At 53.9% G+C, this 23,784-nt stretch overlaps 5 protein-coding genes across 5 annotated transcripts; 2 read left to right on the top strand and 3 right to left on the bottom strand.

The window, feature by feature from the left end:
* The first annotated feature begins 1,153 nt into the window (after positions 1–1,153).
* On the top strand, positions 1,154–3,603 carry HER10_EVM0002054 (uncharacterized protein). The gene is made up of 3 exons (XM_035482881.1): positions 1,154–2,040; positions 2,323–2,988; positions 3,077–3,603. Exons 1-3 carry the CDS (start codon positions 1,893–1,895, stop codon positions 3,373–3,375), a joined length of 1,113 nt encoding a protein of 370 aa, XP_035334693.1. The 5' UTR covers positions 1,154–1,892; the 3' UTR covers positions 3,376–3,603.
* Positions 3,604–6,574: 2,971 nt separating this feature from the next.
* Positions 6,575–7,928, bottom strand: HER10_EVM0001742 (uncharacterized protein). The gene has a single exon (XM_035471479.1). The coding sequence runs from the start codon at positions 7,622–7,624 to the stop codon at positions 6,713–6,715; it is 912 nt and encodes a 303-aa protein (XP_035334670.1). The 5' UTR covers positions 7,625–7,928; the 3' UTR covers positions 6,575–6,712.
* A 6,350-nt stretch (positions 7,929–14,278) lies between these two features.
* Positions 14,279–16,295, top strand: HER10_EVM0001694 (uncharacterized protein; the record flags this gene model as incomplete). Its single annotated transcript, XM_035471434.1, has 4 exons — positions 14,279–14,683; positions 14,760–15,233; positions 15,289–16,125; positions 16,188–16,295. 4 exons carry the CDS (start codon positions 14,279–14,281, stop codon positions 16,293–16,295), a joined length of 1,824 nt encoding a protein of 607 aa, XP_035334668.1.
* A 1,767-nt stretch (positions 16,296–18,062) lies between these two features.
* On the bottom strand, positions 18,063–19,926 carry HER10_EVM0012575 (uncharacterized protein; the record flags this gene model as incomplete). The annotated part of the gene is made up of 2 exons (XM_035481968.1): positions 19,109–19,926; positions 18,063–19,054 (listed from the first exon to the last, which is right to left on the bottom strand). Exons 1-2 carry the CDS (start codon positions 19,791–19,793, stop codon positions 18,063–18,065), a joined length of 1,677 nt encoding a protein of 558 aa, XP_035335466.1. The 5' UTR covers positions 19,794–19,926.
* Positions 19,927–21,603: 1,677 nt separating this feature from the next.
* On the bottom strand, positions 21,604–22,919 carry HER10_EVM0009496 (telomerase reverse transcriptase; the record flags this gene model as incomplete). The annotated part of the gene is made up of 3 exons (XM_035478982.1): positions 21,604–22,391; positions 22,488–22,619; positions 22,674–22,919. 3 exons carry the CDS (start codon positions 22,917–22,919, stop codon positions 21,741–21,743), a joined length of 1,029 nt encoding a protein of 342 aa, XP_035335236.1. The 3' UTR covers positions 21,604–21,740.
* Between the last annotated feature and the right edge of the window lie 865 nt (positions 22,920–23,784).

The raw sequence follows: 23,784 nt of genomic DNA, 5'->3' as shown, positions 1-23,784 counted from the left end.
GCGGGTGCGGCGAGGCGGCGCAGCTTAGGAGCACCCAGCAGAGGTAGGCCGCAGGGCCAGGAGCAAAGTCAGCAACAGGTCAAGTTCGAGACGTGCTTCATGTTTACTGTTGTATGTTTCTCTGGCCTGCCACTTCCACCTCCTGCTGCTGATCAGCCTGATCTCGCGCCTCACGCCCACCCGCACACGCACGCTTGTCATGCCTACTCTGAGGTGTCTTTACCTTAGGAAGTAAGGTCACTCACACTGAGAGCTCTGGGACCTCAGGATAAGGTAGGGGCCGACGGAGCCCCATCCTGAACCCCTGCCTACGGATATTCTTTTGGTAACCGGATAGGTTGCCCTGGACCCTACCTTAGCCTGGCGCCCGCCCTACCAGGTCTGCAGAGCTCTGCAGCAGTCTGCAGATGTGTGCCAATCACTTGCCTCGCTCAATGAGGTGTTTCTCCAGGAGTCCAGATATTCTGCTGTCCTTTCTCTCTCTGACTCTCGCCTATCACTTGCCACAATGCGATCTTCGTGGTCCTCCTACTTCCCCGCCAGCGAGCACCTCATCCACCGTACCTGGTAAGGTGGCCCGCTTCATGATACGTATCACGATACGGAAAATGGCCAGTCTAGCTAGTTGCACGTTGTATTGCAACTACTAGGTGAGATACCCCAGAAGATGAAGTGTTAATAGCTTGAGGCCTCCTACCGGATTCGGATAGACGGCAGATGGAGCCGAGTGAATTGAAACCTCATCGAGCCGTTACGACCACCCGGTGGCCTCGGCCAAATAAACTCCAGGGCGGTTTGTTTTCAATGACTGAATCAATCACAATCATGACTGTGACTCTCGTCCAAAGTCTGAGGTGAAAATGGGAGGGATCCTGAAGCAGAAACCCCGTACTCCGTACTCTGTACCCCCTACCTTACCTGAGCTGCAACGGGGGCAGGCAGCTTTTCGTCCAACGATCAACCTCACTTGCCGGCCCGTTCCTTCTCTGACTGGCCCAATGTCTATCTGGTCTGCAGTCTGATGATTTGATGTGTGTGAGGTCGGGCGTGAAGCATGAGGTGTGAGGTGTCAAGGTCCCGCAGCATGTCTTCAAAGCTCGGCGCGCTGGATAATCTGCGCCGCCGGGAGGGAACCCATCGGAGCCCTCACACAATCACGCCGCACCAGGCAGGAGCACCTCACTTTGCCTCACCTGGCTTTACCTGAGGTATTACAGGCTTGCAGCACTCCGTGTCTGTGAAAGAGACGCCTCACACACTGCCAATTCACGCGCCCGCTACCCACGCACGTCTTCCAAGCCCAAGCCCGCGTCTCGCACCCCAGAGTTAACCTGCGAAGCATCCGGTGATCCACTCGAACCGCTGTCGCTCTCCGCAGACTGCAGTACAAGTGCCCAAAAGTCTTGTCCAAGGACCACACTGCGCACTCCGTAGGCATCTCGTCAAATCTCCTTGGCTTTTCCCCATCCCGCTTTCCTCGCTTGGAACCTTCCCGTTGCCCGCCTGCCCGCCTGCCCGCCGCCATCTCCTCTTTCCCATACCTTACCTTGCTCCGTACCGTACGGATACCTACCCTTATTGCTCATCTCCCCTCCAGACTCCAGGGCTCCCTCCTTGACCGCCCATCAGAATAAAAAGGAAAAGGGCTGACGAAGCGTGCCACGCTGTTCAACACGTTTTTGCCCCTCTCCCAGCTCTTTTCTCGGCCCTCTGCCGTCTCTTCCGTCCCTCTCTCTCAGCTCCTGCGCTGTTCCTACCTTACCTTACACCAACTCACCTCACATACGGGATATCCCACTCGCGTTACCTGAGAGATACTCCGTACCAAGTCTGCCAACCTTGCTCTCTGCTACCTTACAGCCTAACCGAACAACCGAACCGAAAGATAAACCATGTCTTTCTTCAAGAAGCTCACCAAGGAGTTTGAGGAACTCAAGACCTCCTTCTCCGACGACAAGCCTGCCGAGAAGAAGGACGATCAGCATCAACAGTACCAGCAGCAGCAGCAGCAGCAACAGCACCACCAGCAGCCTCAGACCGGTAGGTGAAAAGAAATTCCCTCTCGATCTCTCCTCGCTCACTGCCCGTTACACCGAAACAAACGAGGGGAAAAGAGGACAAAGTCTCCAGATTTGTTGATGAACAGTCATAAATCATGTACACGTCCCCTCAAACCTTGTCACAATAACCCTGCCTATTTCAACGTCTTCCTTGAACCGAACCATCTTCTGTCTTCTTTACCTCTCGATATCGTATAGATCTTAACAGATCTACCATCGTCGTTACGTTAAGGTTACTGACTCGCGCTTCTCATTCACACAGGCGAACGCGGCTTCGGTGATCAACCGCAGCAGCAACAATACGGCGGCTACGGTAGCGGCGCTCCTCCCTCCAACTACCCTTACCCATCCCAGGCACAGCCCGGTTACGGCGGCCAGCCCAGCTACGCCCAGACGCCGCCTCCGGCTCCCCAGTCTGCCGCGCCCCCTATGGCCGCTCCTTCCGTCTCCAGCGGCTGGTTGGTCCAGTGGGACACCAACAACAACCGCTGGTTCTACGTCGACCAGAGCACCGGCCGTTCCCAGTGGGAGCACCCGTCCCCTCCTACCGGTGGCCAGGGCGGCTCCTCCTATGCCCCGCCTCCCGTTCCCCCCCACCCTTCCTCCGACACTAGAGCCTTCGGCGACCAGGGTTCCGGCTACGGCTCACCCGCTCCACAGTACGGCGGTGCCCCCGCTCCCTACGGCGGCAACCCCAGCTACGGCGGTTCTCCCGCCCCCTATGGCCAGCCTCAGTACGGCGGTGCTCCCGCTCCTTACGGCCAGGCTCCCTACGGCCAAGACCCGTACGCCCAGCAGCAGCAGGGCCAGAACCCGTACGGCACCAAGGACAAGGAGAAGAAGAGCAGCAGCAGCGGTATGCTGCTTGGAGCTGCCGGTGGTCTCGCTGTCGGTGCCGTTGGTGGCGCGTTGATTGCTAACGCCCTCGGTAAGTCAACCCCTGTGAAATGCTTTCGCAATTCGTCTCTTGTCCTTTGCTCTTGTTGAAGATCAGATCACTAACATTCACTACGCAGACGACTCTGACGATGAGCACAAGCACGCCGCTGCCCCCGCAGCTCAACCTCAGTACGGTGGCTACCAGGATTCCTACAACGACCCTTACAACCAGCCTCCTGCCGTGCTCCCTCCTACTGACGCGGATGGCTCCTCCGTCTCTTCCAGTGATCGTGAGGAGGTCCAGGAGGCCAGAGAGGAGTACGAGGAGGCTCTCGCCGCTGCCGCGGACTCTGATGCCAGCAGTAGCGATCACGAGCGCCTCGAGGAGGCCAGAGAAGAGTACGAGGAGGCGTATGAGGAGGTTTACGAGGATTAGACGCGTCTCACAGCAACCTCGAATTGTGAATTTGCACGCGGTCAGAGCGTCGAACTTGCTATGACGACTTGACGACAAAGAACGGGATGGCTCAGCATTGCGTGGCAGTTGTGACGGCCTCTAGAGGAGGATGTAGAACACGGCTTGGTGGTTTTTGGGGGAACAATCGTTCGTTTACCTTATCCCATAGCTTGCGAGATCCATAGCCCCCTTGGAATTCAAACGCGAGACGCAAGTGTTGGTCTGTTGGTCTCTGCGTAGTTCTGTCAATAAGGAGTACCCAATCGTCGATCGCGTGAAACAGCCTGATGGACGTAGAATCGATAGAAGGTCGACGGTGTGGAGAGGAGGATCCAAGGGCATTATCGACCTCGTCCTCCTGACCTCCTTGACGATGGCTGCTGAAAAACTCCAATAGACTGACTTCACAGACTGACTATACAGATGGAGATCACCACCCATCACGCGAGCATGACGCGAACATCGCGTCCCCCCTTGCCCCCTTGGAGAGCCTCGGTCGAAAGATGATACCAGACTAAGGCAGTATAGACCAGGGCAAACCGCGATGATGGGTCGGGAAAGGGAAGGGGAGTACCTAGCTGATCGATGAGACGCAGGGAGGGAAGATATATATGCCAGGCACACACAAACCTTACTCCCGTAAAAAGGTAAGTACTGTTGGTTCCTGTTGGTTCCTGACTTGAAGCGAACTAGCTGTAGCGTGTAGGCGAAGAGATGGGGGGAGTGTGGAGGAGGGGAAAAAAAATTGTTTCAGTCATCCCTTGGATCGGAGACGGCGCGATGGCCGGCGAGACGATGAGGTATCTTGCACAGTATCGATCAAAATCCTGCTTCTCCATAAGGTGGTGGTGGGGATGGGGGGTGAAATTTATGCTTCAGCGGCGGCGTCGGCTTCGTCGCCGAAAAAAGTCGTTTCTTTTTTTTTCTTTTCTCGATGTTGTGGTTTTTCTTTGGTTGATTGGTGTTCCCAGGAAGTGGTGGTGATTTACGCTGCTTGCTGCGCTTCACCCCCGGATTCGCGAGACATGCATGCGTGGTGCCTATGCCTAACTCTGTTAGACCAAAGTCCTGCTTGCCTTTCTTGCATTTCATATCTCGATACTGTACTGTGCTATACTCTCACGCTCTACATTTTGAGAGTTTTTTTTCTTTTTCATCTTCTTTTGTGTAGCCATACATGGGAGGGGCTTGCTGGGTGAGTGGGCAGAAGATACAAGATCGTGCCTGAAGGGTGTGGGAGATGAGATATGATGAGATGCAACCGAGAAAGAAGAAAACTGTTCCATGCGATTTGAAGAGTTGAGACAATGATTGGGAGGATGTATATCTTTGGTTATCATGACGCGTGCTTTTCGCGTACCTTGCGGGATTGCCGAGGTTCTGTGAGATTGAGAGAAGGCGTGATTTGAGTTGATGGTTGAGTTCGACTTACACGCTTCACACGTATTATCCGTATACGGAGTACTGCTTTCTATGCTTCATCAAACGGACTCTCATTCAGTGAATTGCTCGCTCGCTCACTCACCCAACATCCAGATGTCACTCTTTGACTACACTTGCCATTCGCGTAACTCAGCCTCCATTCAAATCCATCTAGGTACACAGCTGAGCTGAGATAATAGCCCGCCGAAGAGAATTGGATAGACAGGACAGGGTATCTGCCTGCCCCCTAGGCCAGCCGTCCAGGCCTGTGGGAAGGGGGGGGGGGGACCCGACCGACCCCACGGCCGATTCAGGCACATCGTCAAGCCGATAGGTTCAGCTGGCGCGGATGGGCAAGGGGAAAGGGTCCGCACTATCCAGTCTCCCGCCCGATTCCCGTCCCACACCCTCCACTGTTTCCTTGCCCTGGAAAAAAGAGTTCATCTGGGCTCGTTTCAGAAGGTTGGGAACTGCGGTGGTTGGTTTGGCCTGGCCCTACCGAGTACAGGCCACACCCCCGGACAGGGCGAGATATTCAGGTACGGTTGGAGGGATGCGGCGTACTATCGATAACACCAGCCACCCCTTGCGTCCCCGTCCTGCGATCGCCGCCTGACAGAGTACTGCTTCCACGCTGTCAATTGCTGTTTGTCCAGGACGAACGGAGCAAGGTGATCGGTTTTCTTGTCTCAGTAGGAGAGAGCGGGAAAGTTTGGTAGTATGATTTGGATTGTGCTGTTTGTATTGTACGCGAGTGATGATCGAGGTAACGTATCTGTCCTGGAGAAGCGAGAACCAAGTGAGAGAGAAAGCTGACGGGCTGCAACATGGGAATGGCGGGGGAAAAGCACTAGGCCCAACACGCCAGACCAGCCACCCACCTGCCACCATTCCTCCGTAACCTTACCTTACCTTGGACCAACGATCACGACACAGGGCCGGCAAGATCCACCGCGCTACCGAAAACAACTATCGCAATCTATATCCTCCATCCGTACCTGCGATAGTAGTCCGTAATAGTCCAGAAAAGGGACGGGGAGGCTGGGGCGGAGGGGGGCGGGGGAACTGGGGCAAGATACGGGATGCAGCTGCGCAACAGCGCGTTGCGCGACTGGCGATCAATCTACTGGACTTATCGCGTGGAGAGAGAAAGTCTAGTAACAATTTAGATACGGATAGTATGGTACCAGAGAAAGCTGACAAGGCTGGGCACCGTCTGAGCGGCTACGAGTCAACGGCGCGCGGGGGGGGCTTGACGTGACAGCTCCTTTGACAGTTCCAGTTGCGACAAGACAGACGGGTAGCTAGTGTAGCGAGTCGCAAGGTTGGTAATGTTGAAAACGTCCACGTCAGTGACAGACATACGCATGCGGTCTCTAAATGTCACGGCTGCATGTGTCATACCGCAGTATTGTGTCGATGATATCAATAAGAGTATGGCGAGCTCATTCCCGATCATGGAATAGAGGCGTCAATCTCAGTCGTAGAAGATCAAAGTCAAAAGAAGGCAAAGCACCAAAAGGTTTTGGGTGTGTCTAAGTTTTTTGTATTTTTGGCCTCTCTGTAATAAGGCACATAAGGCGACAGGATATCTCGCTCAATGAGATTCCAATGACCTATTCTGGTAGATAAGGTATGCTTGCTCTCGGGTGACGCAGCACGCGTGAGAAGAGAAAACAAAGAAACCAACATGTCCCAACTCAAAAGCTAGTTCCAAGCTCGAGATCAACTAAGCGCGAGATGAGGCGCTGAACAACCGCTCCTAAAATGTTCCACAAAAGCCGTTTCCGGGCTCTGACCGTTTGGTACTTGTAAAAACGCCACATTCGATCCCCAAGACAAATGAAATGGTAAATTTCCAGACTGTCGACAATGACGCGAAGGTCAGGGTAAATTACCGCCAGGTACCGTGAAGGTTGGCCCTGCGGCTACTCCTCCGAGGTCCCTTGAGGCCGACGTCACCCTGGACCATGAGGCTCTTCCATCGCCGTGATAGGCAGTTCCGGTCCTTGCCCAAACTGCGCGCGCAGTCTTGCCACTCCGTCTTGGAGAGCTTCAGCTTCTCTAGCACGAGCTCAACGAGTATCCTATCATCCTCGGCGCTCCACCGCTCTCCATCGGCCTCGACCTCCACGGTTGGGTCTTGTGCGCCTGCCGCTTCCATGCTGCTGTGGTTCATGTTCACACCGTCGCCGTTGAGGAGGTGCAGTGTGTGGTAGTCGGAGCGCTCGAGGCCCAGAGGGATCACCTCTGGTGCGATGCGCGCGCGTTTAGGTGTAGAAGGGTTGGATGGGATGGGGTTGTCGTTGGTAGCTTCGAAAGACTGACGCTGAGTTGAGATGTCGAGATCGCTCTCGACGTCCTCGTCCGTAAGAAGACCGTCTTCACGACCCGTCTCCTCATCGGCGGCGCGCCGGCGCTTGTTCAGACCACGTGGCGGCGCGCGCTTTGCGATGCGCTTGCGCGGAAGGTGATCGTTGTTGATGGCGCCATCCTGCTTTGCGCGCGAGCGCAGGCGCAGTTTGTGAGGAGCAGGGGCGTGGGCGAGAGGCGGCGTGGGAAGCTGAGATGGCGTGGGAAGGTATTGTTGCGGCGCGTCGTATGAGAGAGCGGCGCTGGGGATGTTCTGATGCTGAGGTGATGAGAGAAGGGCTTGGAGAGAGCGGCAGCTGTCCAAGATGTGGCCGAAGCCACTGCTAGTTGACAGGGTAGGAGGGCTCGAGGGAGGCGATGCGAAGAGAGACGCCTGGAGTCGAGTAAGAGGCGGCTGCGACGTGTCGCATGAGAAGGCGGATGGCATAAGCATCTTGAGGGATTTGATCGGTATGCAGTCGTGGGCTATTGAGTGTCGCGCGATGCGATGACGAGTTGGCGAGGTGGTTTGGTATGCGACGGGAAGACTTTTGCGACTGTGCGCGAGTATGCGACGGGATAGAAAGCGAGGAGGCTTGGAATGCGCCGGTGGACTGTAGGGGGCGGACGAAGGGGTCTTAAGGGCGAGGATATTAGAGTGATAAGTGTTTCAATATTGAATCACAGGGTCGTCTTGTTTTCTGCAATGGGAGGGAGGAATGCGGATGAAGCAATAATGTGTGCGATAGTTGTGGTGTGTCGGTGAGGAAGTTCGGGCGGGAGACGGGAGGGAAGGGAAGTAAGTGTAAGTAAGGTAGTTAGGTAGGTAGGTTGGCTGGGACCTGGATGGCGGCAGAGTGGCAGGTGGCAGATGGGATGGCGAAGGACTGGAAGGCTCTCATGGGGGGGATGGACTTGGTACCTTGTGTCTGGCAAGGGCGAGAATGGGCTTTCTTAGTGCGCTGGAGTCAAGAGTGGACCATCTGACAAGGGTCCGTCCACTGACTGGGGCTCTGGGGCCCTGGGGGTGGGCGCGCAAACTGCATGCTGCTGCAAGTACTTTGGGCCGTGGTCGCCTGGTGTGGGTATCACAGTGTTTGAAAAGCCTAACAGCCTGTGTCCCCATGCGAGCTCTTTCACTGTCTGGAGACTGAAGCACTCGAGGAACGCCGCGGTACGTATCCATTGCTTTTGCCAGGGATTTTAATGGAAGTGGGAGGCAAGAGGGTCTGAGCTTTCATTCAGACCGACCCTTCCGTTACGTCGTTCTTTCTTTCCTCTCAAGCCTCTGTCCATGGTCAATGTACTCCGTACCTTGACTATGTCATACAACCTATGTCCTGCCTCAGCTACCCTACCTTACCTGCCTCAGGTTCTGACATGATGTAAGCAATCCATGGTATTTGTACATTACATCAGTCAATGCCCTAAAAGACACGAGGCATGCGAGTGATGGTGATGGTGATGGCGATGGCCATGGTGATGATGGAAGCACCCGAAACAGTCTGCAGTCTAATAGATTTACTACGTACGCACCATCAAGACTCGTGGTACGGTCGAGGTAGCCCTCATGAGCGAATGGCTGGACAGGCCACGCGAATAGGTACGCCATCGCGACTTCTCCCATATGGAAGACTGTCTCGTAGGTAGGGCCCATTTTGTGTCTCAACCGCCTCGGGCGGTACCTCGAGTCTGGGACGGCGGCGTTGCTTCTTCCCTTCCAACCATCACCCTCCCTCCCACACCTCTTTCTCCTGTCCCTCACCGACCTGCAGTAGCTTCCCTCTCACCTTCGGGTCTGCACCCTACACCCTCGTCCCTCGCCCCTCGCCCATCTGCAAGGGTTAACTTGCAATAGCAAAGAAACTCACCATCGATCCCCCTCCCCCTTCTTGGCCCTTTTCGTTTTCTTGTAACTCTGATCTCTTGTCACACTCACACCCACCTCCGATCAAAGGCAATACTGCCGGCTCTTTTGTTGCTCCTTGCTTCTTCCTATTTGTCTCGTCAACCTTACCCTTTCTCCGTCTCTTGTGTCTCTCCTCCTGTTCATGCAAGGTGGTCGCAAGACTAAGGCACAAGACCATTCATCTTTACTGTCTCTGCCTCATCTCGTCCCCATCTCCCCCTTTGCCCAATCAATAACCTTTGAGCCCATGAACGATCGGACAGCATCCATCTCCCTGGGCTTCTGCGGCCGAGAAGAGAGCTGCAAGACATGCGAGACATACTCTCCCACGGGACATGCCTTCTACCTTGCCTCACGAGGCTCATGACATACATCCACCTCAGCTTGGAATCCCCGTTCTATTGGAAAGCGTAAGAATGTAGAGAAAATCTACACTTCCCCTTTTGGCTTACTGCGTTCGCTCAGACTTTATCGCTAAGGAGCCGCGGCTCGCGCCCTCCCTTCTGTCAAACTCCCACACAATGGGACACACGGACGGCCAGCCAACATAGCAGTCTCTGTTGAGCCTAGCTCGAGTCAGGGCTTCCACACTCTTGGACTTTCGAGGCGTCTATTGTTTCCAACGACAGACCTGCAGTCAGTTCGGCCCTACAAGATTGCCTACTGCACTCCAGTCGCTCTATGCACTCACATCTGTCCACGGTTGCTGCGATTACTTCAAAGTTTCATCTGCAAGATGAGCCGGAAACAAATGACTATAGATGATGACCATTGACCATGGCGGTTACATATGGTCCTTACGCTCGTGCTTCCTCAGCCGTGGAGAAAAAAAAGTGCTCCTAATGCTGCGCCACTCACCATTCACCATGTACCACTTCCATCGAGAGACTGCTGGGACTGCACAAAGGGACCTAGGCTTGGTACTGCAGCACATTCCGTCTGCGCTTCGGCCAGCTGCCGTCATAGTCTCTAGGTCTTGATTCGAGCGATCTTGGGGGCCATACCGGACGGTTCTGGCGACATGTTCCGATCGGGCCCCTACTACATCATATCTCTCTGATTCCGGATACCACCTTCTGTCGGCCTCGAAGGCGGTAATCAAATCTTGAGAGGCCTACCGGATTCCTCCTGAAGCTTGTTCTGCATCGCATGGTACTCTGTATAGAGTACTCCGTACTTACCGTGCTATACGACCAAATACTCAGTCACACATACTATGCCTGAACTATCCTTTGGGAGTTGTGGACGAGATGACGCATGACTCGAGGGTGCTCCTGGCCATGGAAGCCGGTTCATTGCTCCCGAAACGCCCGCCTCTCATGTTACCGTTCAACGATCTCATGACCCCCCTTCTCTGTGATGCGAGACCACCCTCAGGGTAGCCACGGGTTTGTTCATAAGCGCGTGAGATGGCGGTGTGGTGGTGGTATTCTTAGTGGTGGTGGCTTTCAACCTCAAGTTGTGACGAAGAGCGGCGGACCACCTCGAGGGGTTCGACATCCCGTCGTGCTCCGCATGCCAGGCGCCCTGGACACAAAGAGGGGCTGTCTTTAATGGCTTGCATCAGAAACGTGGGTAAATCCGCTCCATCATGCCCCGCCTCTTCCAACTTTCGCGACTGCGACAAGGGCACACTCTCGGTTTCCTCTCCCCCTCGCTCTCAACGACTGTCGAAAAGCGAAATCGCAAAACCCCAGCGGAAAAAACTCTCGATGGCTTTCCTTGGCCCAAGTAGACAGGCAACGCCAGACCCAGAATTGTCAAAGATTGACCGGACCGTCGAGCCTAGCATCAGCCGGCTTTAGCACTTGCAGGAAGAGCAGGTGAGCGGTGAAGAAATGACTACACCGAGAAAAGATATGGAAATCCCGCGATTGCCGCCCGTGAGTCAATCAGCAGGGCATTGCGCCACAAAACGACGTTGAGCAAAGAAGGTGAAAAAAAAAAAGTGTCCTCGTCGAGAGAAGGTGGGCGGTGCCCGTTGCGAAACTTTGCGATGCGGTCGGCGCGTCGTCGCGAGCCGCACGCGTTTGACGCGTCTGACACGACTCCATTAATGGGGTCGCGTTTAATTGCTTGCAGGACCCATTGGCGAATCAACGAGCTTTTGGGAAAGCATGGCTCACGCCATTGGCCGAATGTTCTCAAGCCGTTTCACTCGACACAGTGCGCCGGCTCCCAAAAGGCGGGTCCCTGCTGGCTACGTACCCGCCTTTTCCAACGTCACTCGTCGACTTTTTTTCTTGAACTTCCCACCGACAGAAATGTAGTATCGTGTATGTATCCGCATCCGTACTCCGAAACGTGGTCCACGTCCGATTCGTGAGAAAAAAAAAAGTCCACCATCCTGTTTCGAGGAAAGGCTTCTGGACCCCGACGTCCTGCGGAGTCATCTATGAGACTGGAGACTTGCAGAGAGAGAGAGAGGTGGGCATTTGTCATGACTTGCCTCCGATCCCCTCCTCCACCCCGTTCGTCCCGTCCATGTGCGCAATTTCTGCCCTCTCGTGGACCCTACCCGTTTGTCTCCCGTCCTCTCCCGAGGAGGACCCTCCATCGTCCTATCCGTCAAGTGTCAGTCACTACGGTAACTGGTCGTCCACCCTATGCGCCCAGCCAATCTCTTTCGTTGCGCAAAAAGTCGAGTGCGAAAGTCGTCCTGGCAACGATCGGGGGCACGGCGGGCGGGACACACTACCATCGAACTCCAGGCTATCCACCACCAGCACCTGCCCATCATCGGATATGTCCCTCTCCCGCCCGCTGTGCCCCGCGCCGCCGCAAAGCTTTGACCGCGCGGGTGCAAGCGATTTTGTTTCCCAATGCTGATGGATATGCCGACTTTTCTGGCAATCTAAGGTATTACATACAAATACATGCATCCCAATCGCACACTTGTGACATAAACGCAATGCGCATGTATGTTATCGCCAGACCTGTAATTGCGCAATGTTCAACTTGTGTGTTCCTAAAATCACACAATATCCTTCGACGGGCTTGTATCAGCAAGCAATTGTCTGCTACAGCCTGTCATTTTCTTCCTTTCTCGACGAACAGGCCGATGAAGTACACCTGCTCGATATCCGACTTCAACTATATCCCCTACGCATGAAACACTATCCCTTGCAACGGTCCTATTTCTTACTAACACCTGGGGTCCAGCTGTTCTTCGAGACTGTTGGGGTTAAGCCTGTTCCGGAAAAGTGTCGCCGCGCGGGACACAAATCGCACAGTTATATTTTGGCGAAACTGCTAGACGGCTCCGTTGTAAATGAAGTACTCGTGTCAGACGAGTAACCTCACAGAGGTTTCCTTGATCATGGTTCATAGCGAGAAACGCTGCCTCTTGTCGCGCAAGGCGAGAAGTACATCGCTCAACTAAATGGCTCTTCCTAGGTAAAGCGGCAGCTATGCTTAGCCGCCCTGGGAACTCATGATGCATAGATGTACGGGATCTAGGAGTGGTCATGCGTTTATCCTCATGGCCGAGCCTCACGCCGCTCACAAGTTGTCTGCCCTTTCTCGTCGTCGGCAATGATGATACATCTGTCTGACAATACAGCCAACTCTTGTGCTTCACAAAGTGCGGGTTATCTAGCCACTCTAACCGCTCGATGTCTTGTTTTCAATACATTATATCATTGGCTTTCTGTCTATGTATCATGACCACGAATAAGAACTTCTCTCATCATTGAACTTGATGGTCCTTTTTCTACACCCCGAAGTTTACTCTTTCTTCATCGATTTTTTTTTTATTTCGAAAAGGGGACCTCATGTTGGCATCTCATTGCCGCTACGTCAGATATGGCAAGGCCAAGTTACATTGCTCTTGCTAGCCTATAAGAGGCGCTGCACTTTCAATGTTGAAGGAGGCAATTCAATCTTTTTAATAGGTCGCAGTTCTCCTCTTGTACCGCAATGCCTCTTCAAGAACAAGGATCATCACATTTGATCCTATTCTCGCATAGCGAGATGATCGGTCTTTGATCAGGCCCACGCTAGATGATGTAAAGCTTCAAGTTGTGAGCGATGACAACCAGGTTTTATACCCGGGACTCGTCTCGGGTAGCCAGACGCGTCTCGAACTCAGCCTTAGACGTACTGAGAGTACCATCCATCTCCAGTGACACCACAGCCACCTTGGCTCGGATCCTTCTTACCCATCGTATCATTCTTCCGAGCCAATATGGACAGTCTCCCTCTATCACAGTCTTCGAATCGCACTGGGATCTTGTGGACGCAGTCTAACGCAACTTAGTATCATTCTCATCCTCTGCGATTGATCTGGCATAGTTGTCACTGGAACTTACACATCAGATGAGAGCTCATCAGCCCTAGATGAACGCGAGGCATATAAGGTGCTTTATATCCAGATTTCTTATTTAGGGATAACAACTTTTGCTTCGCAAATTTGCGAGAGGCCCTTGTGTGCGTATCACTCAATCTCTTTGATTTTTTAAGTCATCAGAAGTGATGCATAAGCTCCTTTGCAATATGTCATCTGCTTGATAGGAGTTTAAAATCTTTGTCACAGTCCTTAATTCTTTTTGCTCCCCTTGTCTATGTATAATGGTCCGTAAGCTCACCCCTTTTCACATGCCCGTTATGTTGACATCGAGAGCCTGTGAAGTGATAGCTGTTCCCTTCTTTTACATCTGCCCTTCTGCTAGTATGGATAGTAGGCATGACTGGTAGAAGTTCTACCCCTTTTCCTCAACCAGTCTTTCGTCATCAAGAGTCTCTGTGAAGAGCAGGAGTTCCATATCTTCCTGGATCTGACCTTCTTGCGATGCGTGCTTCTTCCTGAGGCAGGCAATGACCCCGTCTCGCCCGTCTCCTTGATGGTGAAGATTTCTCTCGAGGGCGGGAGGCTCACTGCTTCTCGACTACTCCCGTTCTCGTTATGGTTAGGGCTTCTTCATGAGGCGGCAATTCACAACTTGTTGTACCCGCTCTTTCGATATTGAAGGTTTCCATGGAGGGCGAAAGCTCTGGACTTTTTGTTTCCTCTTCTCCTCACCTTCTCTTGTTTTGATTCTCTTTCTTCCCTCGACAGCTCGAGTTTTCGTTTCTTCCCTCGACACTCTCAGCTTTCTTTCGCAGCTCAGCCATCAATATTCGCTACACCAACAACTCGACGAGCTCACGTACCCCTTATCCATCACGATCATCACTTCGAACTTCATCAGAATCATCGTCATGGACCATTTCAAGACTCACACCGCGTCCTCGGGTGGCCGAGACCGTGGTCACGACGACTGGAAAAGGACTGATATCAGCGAGAATACCTGCGACTGTTGCAAGAAGATGCCCGCCGCCCTGACCGTTCACCAGTTGTGCAAGGTATGCGGCTTCGTCGTCTGCCGTGACTGCGTTGCCAAGGGCGAGATCTCCAACCGCGGCTCTCACGCTGCTCATGAGGTTGGCGATTTCGACTGGGTGGACCGCTACGCACTCCTGACCCAGCGCGCTGGCGGATCGCGCGCTCCTGGTCAGCCATCCGTGGCCATCGCCGTCCCGGGCGGTCAGGCCAACACTCCTGATGCCTCGCCCACCAAGGGCTCGTCTTCTGCTCCCAAGAGTTCTGCGAAGAAGATGACCCAGGTACGCCGATTTCCACCCACACCCGTCTTTTTTCACCCAGAAGCTGATTTCCTCCCCTTCCTTCCCTGTTCTACAGACCACCCTCAACACCACCCAGAATTCGACCCTGGCTCTCTCTACGCCCACAAAGGCAAAGAACTCCTCCTCCGCCACCACTCGCCCTTCCAAGAAGCCGAAGCATTCGAAGAAGAATAAGGCGAGCAAGAAGAAGCAGAAGAAGGGCAAGAAGTCGTACTACAATTCCGACTCCGACTCCGACTCCGACTTCGACGAGATGGATTCCAACGCGCCCTCCGACAAGGAGTATGTCCCGCCCGCGGAGGCAGGCGGCAAGGGTTTCGTCCCTGCCGCCACCGCCGATGCGGGCAGGGCTGCTCCTGTCGGGCTGGCGCAGTCCCGTCCCGTCCGCGCCGCTGCCATCAACACCTACGAGAAGATGCGCAGCGGCAGCGGCAACGTCAAGAAGGAGGAGCTCGAGGTCGAGGAGATGAAGATCTCTGAGATTCCCGAGGCCAAGGGAAAGCTCACCGAGCAGGCCACCCCGGCCCAGGTAAGAATTGCACCTCCACTTCACTACAATTCTTTTACTCACGTACTGTTTTCAGGATCATGGATACGCCCAGCAGGGTCAAGTCCAGGGCGGAGGCGCGTACCTCCATGCCCCTCAGTACGGCGAGGGTCCCCGTCACCTCGGCCTCCCTCAGCTTCACCCTGGTGCCGAGAACAAGCGTACGGCGGCTGCTGCCGAGAAGGCCCCGGCTGAGAAGCGTCAGAACGCCAGCAAGATGGACTCTCTCACTGCCAGCATGAGCTCCATGTCCGCTGTCACCGTTGGTGTTGCCAAGAAGGCCGCGACTCCTCAGAAGGCCAAGAGCTCTCAGAAGGGCAAGGCGCCTCAAGTTGGTCAGGCTTCTCAGGCTTCCCAGTCTCAGACTTCTGGTCAGGCTCAGTCTACCCATACTCAGTCTTCCAACCAGGGCCAGTCTTCCAACCAGGCTCAGTCTTCCGGCCAGGTTCAGTCTTTCCAGACCGTCCCGCTTCAGCAGCACACCTTTCCGCCTCAGCCCATCGCCCCGAACATCAATGTTGAAGAGCGCAACGCCAGCCGCCGCATCGTCACCGCCTCCCTGGGCGATCTCCTCGATGCGATGCAGGCCAAGCTCAAGCTTCACATCCGCGCCGCTGGTCTCACTCAGCGCCAGCAGTGTGACATTGTACTTCGAGAGATGGTCCACAGTGCCTGGGTCACCAACATTGTCTTGACGCAGATGAAGCGCAACAACGGCGAGTTGCCTGCAATTGCAGTCTTGCGCGGCTATGCCGTGGCTATCATGCACAACATGAAGCTGGGAGGATGCCCTCTGACTATAAACTGGATCGACGGGACTGAGCAGGCTATTCAGTCCGTGACTGCGGATCTTTCTAGCGTCACGCAGATCGATGTAAGTCATAGCTTGTTTCTACAAAGATTTGGAATGACTTTGCTAATACGTTTTTCGAACAGGTCGTTCAGCCTGCCTTCCAGCCTGGCCTTAACTACCCTATCAATGGCGAGGACGTCGAGGGCGCCAACACTCTGACGTTCATGTCGGCTGGCGGCCACGGCAACTAACATGCCCACGACCTATATCACATGGCATCGAGGACTCTTCTTGCTCTTTACTAGTACTACGACATCACAAGGCTGCATTTCTTTCGAATAGCAACTTTAACATCGGTGACTTGGATTCTGGTATTGGGTTTCCATGTCTCTTGGGTCAGGTTTTAGGCATTGGACTTTCTTTTCTCTTGGCTTCACGTCTTCTTCTTATTGACTATTGGTGGTCCTTTCTTTCCCCGTCATGGAGTTGGAATCTTCAGCATCGGTACGCCGAAGATTGGGTCTGGATTGGCTTGGAACTGACTTTGGGTTTTGCGAGATACCCCCATTCTCTCTTATTGCTTCAGACTGGCGTTGAAAAGGGCGGAGGTTTAGGACATACCAGGGTTTGGGATGGCTTTTCTCTTTCGGCTCAGATACCCCCTTTCTTTCTCATTGTTTTGCCTAGGAGGGCTCATAAGGTTGTTAAGGCTGGATTATCAGGCTCCAGTAGTATGCAGTAGTCAAGCATACCAGTACACATCATAATTCTCGGTCTCGCTTGAGTGACGTGGTCATGCCGCGATGGGTAGGCTTCGTATGGTGTGGGTAATTCAAAATGACAAGCAACGATGACAAGCAACGATGACAAAATGACTGGCAAGTCAAATGAGGAAAGTCAAACTAATGATAGCTTTGAGCCGCTCTTTCGAAACAAAAAACGCCACTGGTCGGCTCACGTGTCCCTTTCCTCGGCGGCAAAGTGAACTTGTAGATGGCAACCGCAGTCACCCAATGTGAGGTGAGGAGTGAGTAATGAAGCCCTCAAATCAACCCGCAAAGCTCATCTAACTGACTATGCACCAGCCACTCAGAAAAACATCAAAAAAGAGTTCACCACCGGTGTGGCTACATCTCTTGGTGCTCATGCTGGGATTCGAACTCGGGGTACTCGGATGCGCTTAGCCTGTCGTCGAGTAGGCTGGTTGGCGTAGATAATTGACGTTGACCATTAACCACTCCACCACCCAGCCAGTTTGACCCGACCCGTCGACCTAGACGGGCGCCTGCTGGCTGGTGACGGGAATGGGTTTGAGGGGGGCTGTATACCTTAGCCCTTTTCTCGTTGTCATGTACGGGAAGGCACGAACCGGCCGGGCTTGCCTACCTACCGTTTGTGGATATCAAAATTCACAGCTCTTCCCTTCCCTGACGGAAATCGCCCAACCTCCAGCTCTGGGAGAACAGCAGGCGGTATCAATTGCCTGAACTTATCACCATCAAAACGAAACTCACCCAAGGACCGAGCAAGAAGACGGGACGCTCGAAACACACGAAATGAACACCACCGTGCGCAGCTTTGTCCTCTCGAGGATACAGTACGGGTATAGAACCCCCATCTGCGGCCTAGAGAAGTCTGGCGTGGAGGCGTACCTGAAACAAATCTTTCCTTACAGACACATCGTAGTCAAGTTGGTGTGTTCCTGACCCATTACCACCGATCAACATACTAGGCTCACCAACACAAATACAGGATAACGACCACTAGGAGTGCATTGTCCCCCGAAGACTCACGCCCGAGGAGGAGAATGGGCTTGAGAAGCTCCGCGCCGGAAATGATCCTACTGAACAGCACAAGGGCGGAGGCGCAGATCACGTCGAAGTGAATGGGGATCTCGACTCGGAGGAGATGCAGCAGGCGAAAGAAAAGGAGTACCTCCCCTAAGGTTTATCTCCGAAAAACGTCACCACATTACTTCGTCATATCATAACATGAGGTGAGGGCTTGCGCCCGATGCTCTAGTAGCTGAACCCAGAATCCCACCAATGCTGTCCAACATGCCAATGTCCAATCGCTTCCATATCAGGCTTCCACCATGACGTCTCTCCGCGACCGAAGCCGAGGGCCCGCACGACCGAAACGGGGACGGGCTCCATGAGCCAGAGGCCAGTCTGCGAAAAGTCGTCGGCCAACGGCTGGACGGTGACGTGCAGCCACATGAGCACGAATAAGAGGTTCCCAGCTCTCCTGAGCGTGCGAGGCATCTTTATAATCTGGGGCTTCATGGCCGTACAGAACGTTTGCTGAGTGAGGACGCCGAGCCCCGACAACCAGAAGAAAAGCGCTGGCTTCCACCACTTGGTCTCGGGGATCGCGCTGACGCTTCCGGAACCGTGAAGCAGACCAGAAAGAAGGAAGGCGGTAGACATCCCGATTGCCTTTGTGCTACGCGCCCCCTTTTCGAGATAGCCACGATTTACAGCCCAACTGACTGGGGCAGAGAAAGCATGTCGGAAGGTCTGGTGCCACCAAGCTCCCCAGAACCCGGCTAAGCCTCTGTCCAAGATCTGTGTAAAGGAACCAAAGACTGTTGAGTACTGCCACAGCTCACCTCTCATGGGGAAGACTTTGCTGAGGACGTAGTACTGGAACAGGTCATGAACGGAAAAGACCATGACGAGTGCGGCGTAGAGAATACCGAGTACGGAAGCATGCCGCCATATGGATAGGGCCCATGGTGGGAGAGCCGCGAGATGAGCAGGCAGGATTGACGAATCGGGTCCGAGGAAGAAGTATGGGTCCTCCATGATGGTAACCTTGGCGATGTCGAGGATCATGTACGAGACTGCGATGGGGATGACCTTCCGTCGCAAGAACTCTTTCTCGTCTTTGTAGGTCTGGCACCCCACGAATGTTTCCAACGGGATGGTATCCATCTTGACGAGCTCACCCGTACCAGGGTTCTCCGGGGGAACTGGACTGGGAACCGACGAAACAGCCCAGGTCCAACCTGACTTACGTTAGTATAGAGCTCGTTCAAGCACGTGGGTATAAGCTTTCTTACCGACTCCTCTAAAATTGGTGTAGAGGTCGATGACCCAGCCCAATCGCTCTGAAAAACATCCATTCTCTGGGAAAGTCTGCCAGTAGTACTCGTACTCTTCGAGATTGACTTCAGGGGCCGTGACTTGGTCGGCTTTTCGCATCTTGCTACCAGCTCGCTTCCTGAGTCCAGATCCATTCGTTGAAGCTGCGTGAGCCGCAGACAATTTGGATCTGATTGGAGTGGTGCCACCCTTCCTCCTCCGGACAACTCTTTCAAAGTCGAATTGTGGTGCCGTGAATACCAACATAATCAAGTTAGACAGTATTCCCCAGAAGGCTGACAGGCCGCTAGCATAAGATATGGACATGTTGGTGCTAGAGGTGCCCAGCAAGATGTCAATGTTGAAGATGACGATGAAGGCTAGCACGAGCCATCTTGCCTTGTAGAGCCACGGCCGTTTGGTGTGCGGAAAGGTCAAGTAGAGGATGGGGACGATGAAGCTGGCAAAGATACCATAAGGAAGTACAAAAGGTCGTGCTTCGCCGGCGGCGACGCGAGCTTTGAAGGTAGCACGGTAGCTATCGCGAACTATGGTGGCAAGCAAGGGGGCGCTGATGTTGGCAAGGCTAGGCTTTGTGGCGTTTGCTAATATCGGTGCGGCGAGGCCTGGGATACCCAGTGTCTTGGTGAGGTCAGCTGCCATGTTGTTCCCGGTCCGGACAGTTTCCTTGAACTGCAGCAGATACGAATAGACGCTTCGAACGCCTAATGGTAATCGGTGATGATGATCCAAGAGATGTTGGAAGAAGGGAGGATGAAGTGCTGTATAAATAAAAACGGCATTAATTGCAGCTAGGTGCGTATCTGTCTGACTCGCACATTACACGAGATAAACGAGACACGGCTGAATCTCCGAGTACGGAAAGGCGACAGATTCGTTGGCTTAGCCACAACCAGGATTTTCTGGTTGGAGAGGATGGAAGCAGTAAACACTTGAAGCTTCTTGAGAATAATTGATATGGTTCCGATGTCTGACAAGAGTCTGCCACAAAATTTGGTCCAATGCCCTCGTGGATTTCGGCGTGCTTGGACCAAGTCTTCAGATGTCGTTTCCAAAGCGAACCCGAGTACGGTTGTCGCGAGTGGGCAGAACGGGATGGTTCAAGAGCCCGTAACCGGTTTGAATTGGAGCAAGGTAGTCAGACTGGCAGATAGAGACGAGGGTTCAAAGGTCAAGGCCCCGGGCCAGCAGCAGTGCGATGGGATGAAATTATGCGACGTGTGGCGTGTGTGGGTGAGTTGGATGATAATTATGGATGAGGCGAGTGGGTGTGAATGTGTGCGTGCTCCTGTCGTCCACAGAACATGGCAAGTCAAGATGTGTTTCGCCCCTTTGGGAACAAAACTGAGATCTCAAATAGGTAGCAGATTGTAGAAGAAGGATGGGATGGCAGTGTCATGCGAGCAAGGATGGATCAAGTATCGGGGTGTAAGATAGTGGGCGAGATAATGGGCAAAGGGAAATAGACGAATGGAACTACCTAACAAACAGGGTAAGGGTATTGTTTTCACTAGCTGCTCTCTCGTTTGTTCCTTCCGCGCTCTACACTTGTGTTTTTCTGTCTAATTAAATCGTCTAAGACGCGCTGGCGTAAGGTCGTAGGTAAGCGTGGTAAGCTGAGCCGGCGGGAGACGAGCATAAGGCAAGGTACGCAAAGTCGCCGCATTTTTTCGTCTGACGTCAACCAGGCCGCCGGTCTGTGAAAGAGCCGGAGCCCACTCCTTCCTCTGCTTCCCCTGCACCTGCACCTGCACCACCAGTCGTGTGGTCAGAAGAGGCAAGAGTGTGGAAGGCCCGCCCCACGCAAGCTTCCCGGGCCGCCACCATCTTTGCACGGCACCTGCCTCGGGTGATGGGGCCTTCCCTGAAAATCATCGGCCAGGCGAGGTGGCTCCCTGTCGGATCCGAAGAAGACGAATCATGGGGGCCATTCCTGGTGGACTCAGTCGCCCGCAAGCTGCGTGTAGTGGGCTCATTCGCTCAAACCTCCTATGCATCAGCGTCATGAAGTTGCCTTACCTCAGCACCAGGAGACTCTTTCCTTCATCTCCTACGTCCTACCTACGTACCTAGTATACCACGTGTATACCTAGGTAGGTATGGGAAACTACGCTCCCAAAGAAACGACAATGCATGTACGAGTACGGAGCGTGGAAGCACCGCCACATTGCGATCTTAGAACTTAGCTTGAATCTTCCTCTGCTCCTCTTATTTATCATCGGGTCATGATGAGCTTCGTCTTTCTTCGCCCACCGCTTCGACCATTAGCATATCACCTTCTTTGTCATGTCACCATCCTGATCCACGCCAGCACACCAATACAGGATACACCGAGTCCGCGTCGATACTGGCGATTCAACGAAAGAAACATAGAAACAAAGATGCGGCTCACAGGAGCTGAGCCTGTCAGATAACCTTGCAGCCTTGGAGATTCGGAGGGTAGCAAGGGACCGAGGGGATCTGGCATGTGTCAATCTGCCGTGCCCGATCCTATTTCTCCGAAACCAGCACTTAGACGATGCGACCCTACCTTACATTACCTTTCGGATAACCTTGTGCCTTAAACCAACATGCTAAGACACCATGCACTCACGAACCCTCTCCCCGCGATTTCTGCTCATCTTCTCGCCCCTCGTCTCTTCGACTATCCCATCGTGGTAGAGGTGTCGTCGCCGTCTCCGTCAAGTTCAGCTTATCCTTTGCAGACCGCCACATTGTGTTCCAAGCACCCCCCAGCCAGTACCCCATCGACGTCCAAGTTTGAGAGGACTCGGCACGCACGGGAGTGTCCATATCCACCATCGGAGCCCCTCGCGACTTTGATGCCGTCTTGAAAACTGTCGGAGCCGTGTGGATCGAAGTCGCGAGTGCCGAAGTCGCCGGGCTCGGTGGCCTGGGCCTGGCATTGCTGGACGAAGAGTCTACGGCTGAGTCGAACCTGTCTCGAATGTTCCACGCATGAGACAATCGTGTTATCAGTCGACATCTCCTTGTTTTCTCCATGGGAGGTTCGTGCGTCCCACAGTCTACACTGCCGCCGCCTTGCCTCCTACCGTTCCCTACCGGCTTGACAATGACCAAAGTCGCGATAGTCATGAGTACGCTGGCGACCGCCCATGTGCCAAAGGCCGCCACCGAAAAACTGTACATCGGAATGGGGCCTTCGGACTTGCCTCGGGTGGCATTCTCGTTTTCGTTCGAAAGGTCCTGAAACTTGACAATGTCCGTACTGAGAACCGTCTGCATAGAATATCATTGGTTACGACATCCGATCAGCGCATTCGTGTTCTGCCTTTCTTCCAACAACAATGCTCGACGGGGAATATCTTGGCTTACCGATACGACCGTGACTGGTAACAATATCAGGGCGATGAAAGACAATTGCTTCATCGCGGACGAGTCATCCGCCGTCAGCACCGCGATTGTCTTCATTTGCTGAGTCGAGTGATGCGCTTGCAACCGTTGAATCTAAGCCGTTTAGCGTTCGCTCCCCTTGATCTGACACTCTGAGTCGCCGCGTACGTATTCTTCTCTGTTCCTCGCAAGTTTATCCAGTGCTGATGCCCTGTCCAACAAGTCCTCGATCTCTGCCATTACCAATGTCAACTTCTCCGCAAAGCCTTTGATGTGCGTCAGGATCTCATTGGCGTGGGAATCTCTGAGAGGGTCGAGATGCCCGGCCACATTTTCCACGAAAAACTCTCGGAGACGGCGGAGAACCCGAAGGTTATTCTCAACTTTGATGACACTGCCATGCCGAGTTTCCATCAAGAACGCCATTCTACGAAGGTCCTGAGCGTGGATTGATGCGCTTGCCTCGTCGTCCACCGTCTCGTCATCGTCATACGGATAGACGTAAGGTTTGGTCTGCATCGCATCTCAGCATAGCTCCGGCTTTGCCTCTCATTCCATGTGGCGAGACGGACTCACCAACTCATGGAGCCTCTTCTCCGTGTCCTGGACGTGATGCGAAAACATCCCGATGGACCACTCGGCAGCCGCAAGGAGACTGTCAACACTGATGCGGAATCGCTCGGGGACGTCAAGCGACTGAAGCGCGTTTGTGTCACTCGCCATGTCGTCTTTCAAAGCATTCCAAAGTAGGTTCTGCGTGCCGTGACCCCTTTCCGGATGGTACGATCGGGGGCTGGCGAGCAACCACACTGCCGTGCCCTCGATAATGTCAAAATGGACGTACAAGACCGCAGAGTGCGTCTCCCACCGCGGTGTTCTCGCGGGGTCCGCGTCCTGGGGCAGCGCATGTGAGGGATACTCGCGGATGCTGAATAAGGTGAGGCAGACCTGAATGTGCCTACCGCTACGACCTAGCACCGCCATGCTGGTGGGCTGTTCCTGACCAGGGCCCGAGACCGTCTTCGTACAGCCTTTGAAGCCCGCAAAGCTCATGCTACTGGCGAAGCTCCAGGAGTCACCGCCGCTGGTAACGAAGGTCAAGAAGTGAGCCGGGATCTGGTGGTAGGTCAAGATCTCCAGCAGTACGTCTTCGCTGAGGTTCAGTAGCAGCGAGGTAGGCCACATGCGCTCTAGCAGTCTGGTTACGCTGTCATTAGTGCCCCTTTTTGCTGTTGCGCTTGATTGCTTTCAATGAGCGGACTCACATCACTCGTAACGG

Source organism: Colletotrichum scovillei (assembly GCF_011075155.1).
Source record: "Colletotrichum scovillei strain TJNH1 chromosome Unknown Contig00004, whole genome shotgun sequence".
NCBI classification, from domain to species: domain Eukaryota; kingdom Fungi; phylum Ascomycota; class Sordariomycetes; order Glomerellales; family Glomerellaceae; genus Colletotrichum; species Colletotrichum scovillei.
This window is presented reverse-complemented; position numbering and strand designations above follow the sequence as displayed.

Bases quoted from the DNA above. Each gene is read 5' to 3' on its own strand.
- HER10_EVM0001742 (XM_035471479.1), bottom strand. From the start codon at position 7,624: ATGCTTATGCCATCCGCCTTCTCATGCGACACGTCGCAGCCGCCTCTT.
- HER10_EVM0002054 (XM_035482881.1), top strand. From the start codon at position 1,893: ATGTCTTTCTTCAAGAAGCTCACCAAGGAGTTTGAGGAACTCAAGACC. The intron at 2,041-2,322 runs GTAGGTGAAAAG...TCATTCACACAG, and splicing joins CCACCAGCAGCCTCAGACCG to GCGAACGCGGCTTCGGTGAT. The intron at 2,989-3,076 runs GTAAGTCAACCC...TTCACTACGCAG, and splicing joins GTTGATTGCTAACGCCCTCG to ACGACTCTGACGATGAGCAC.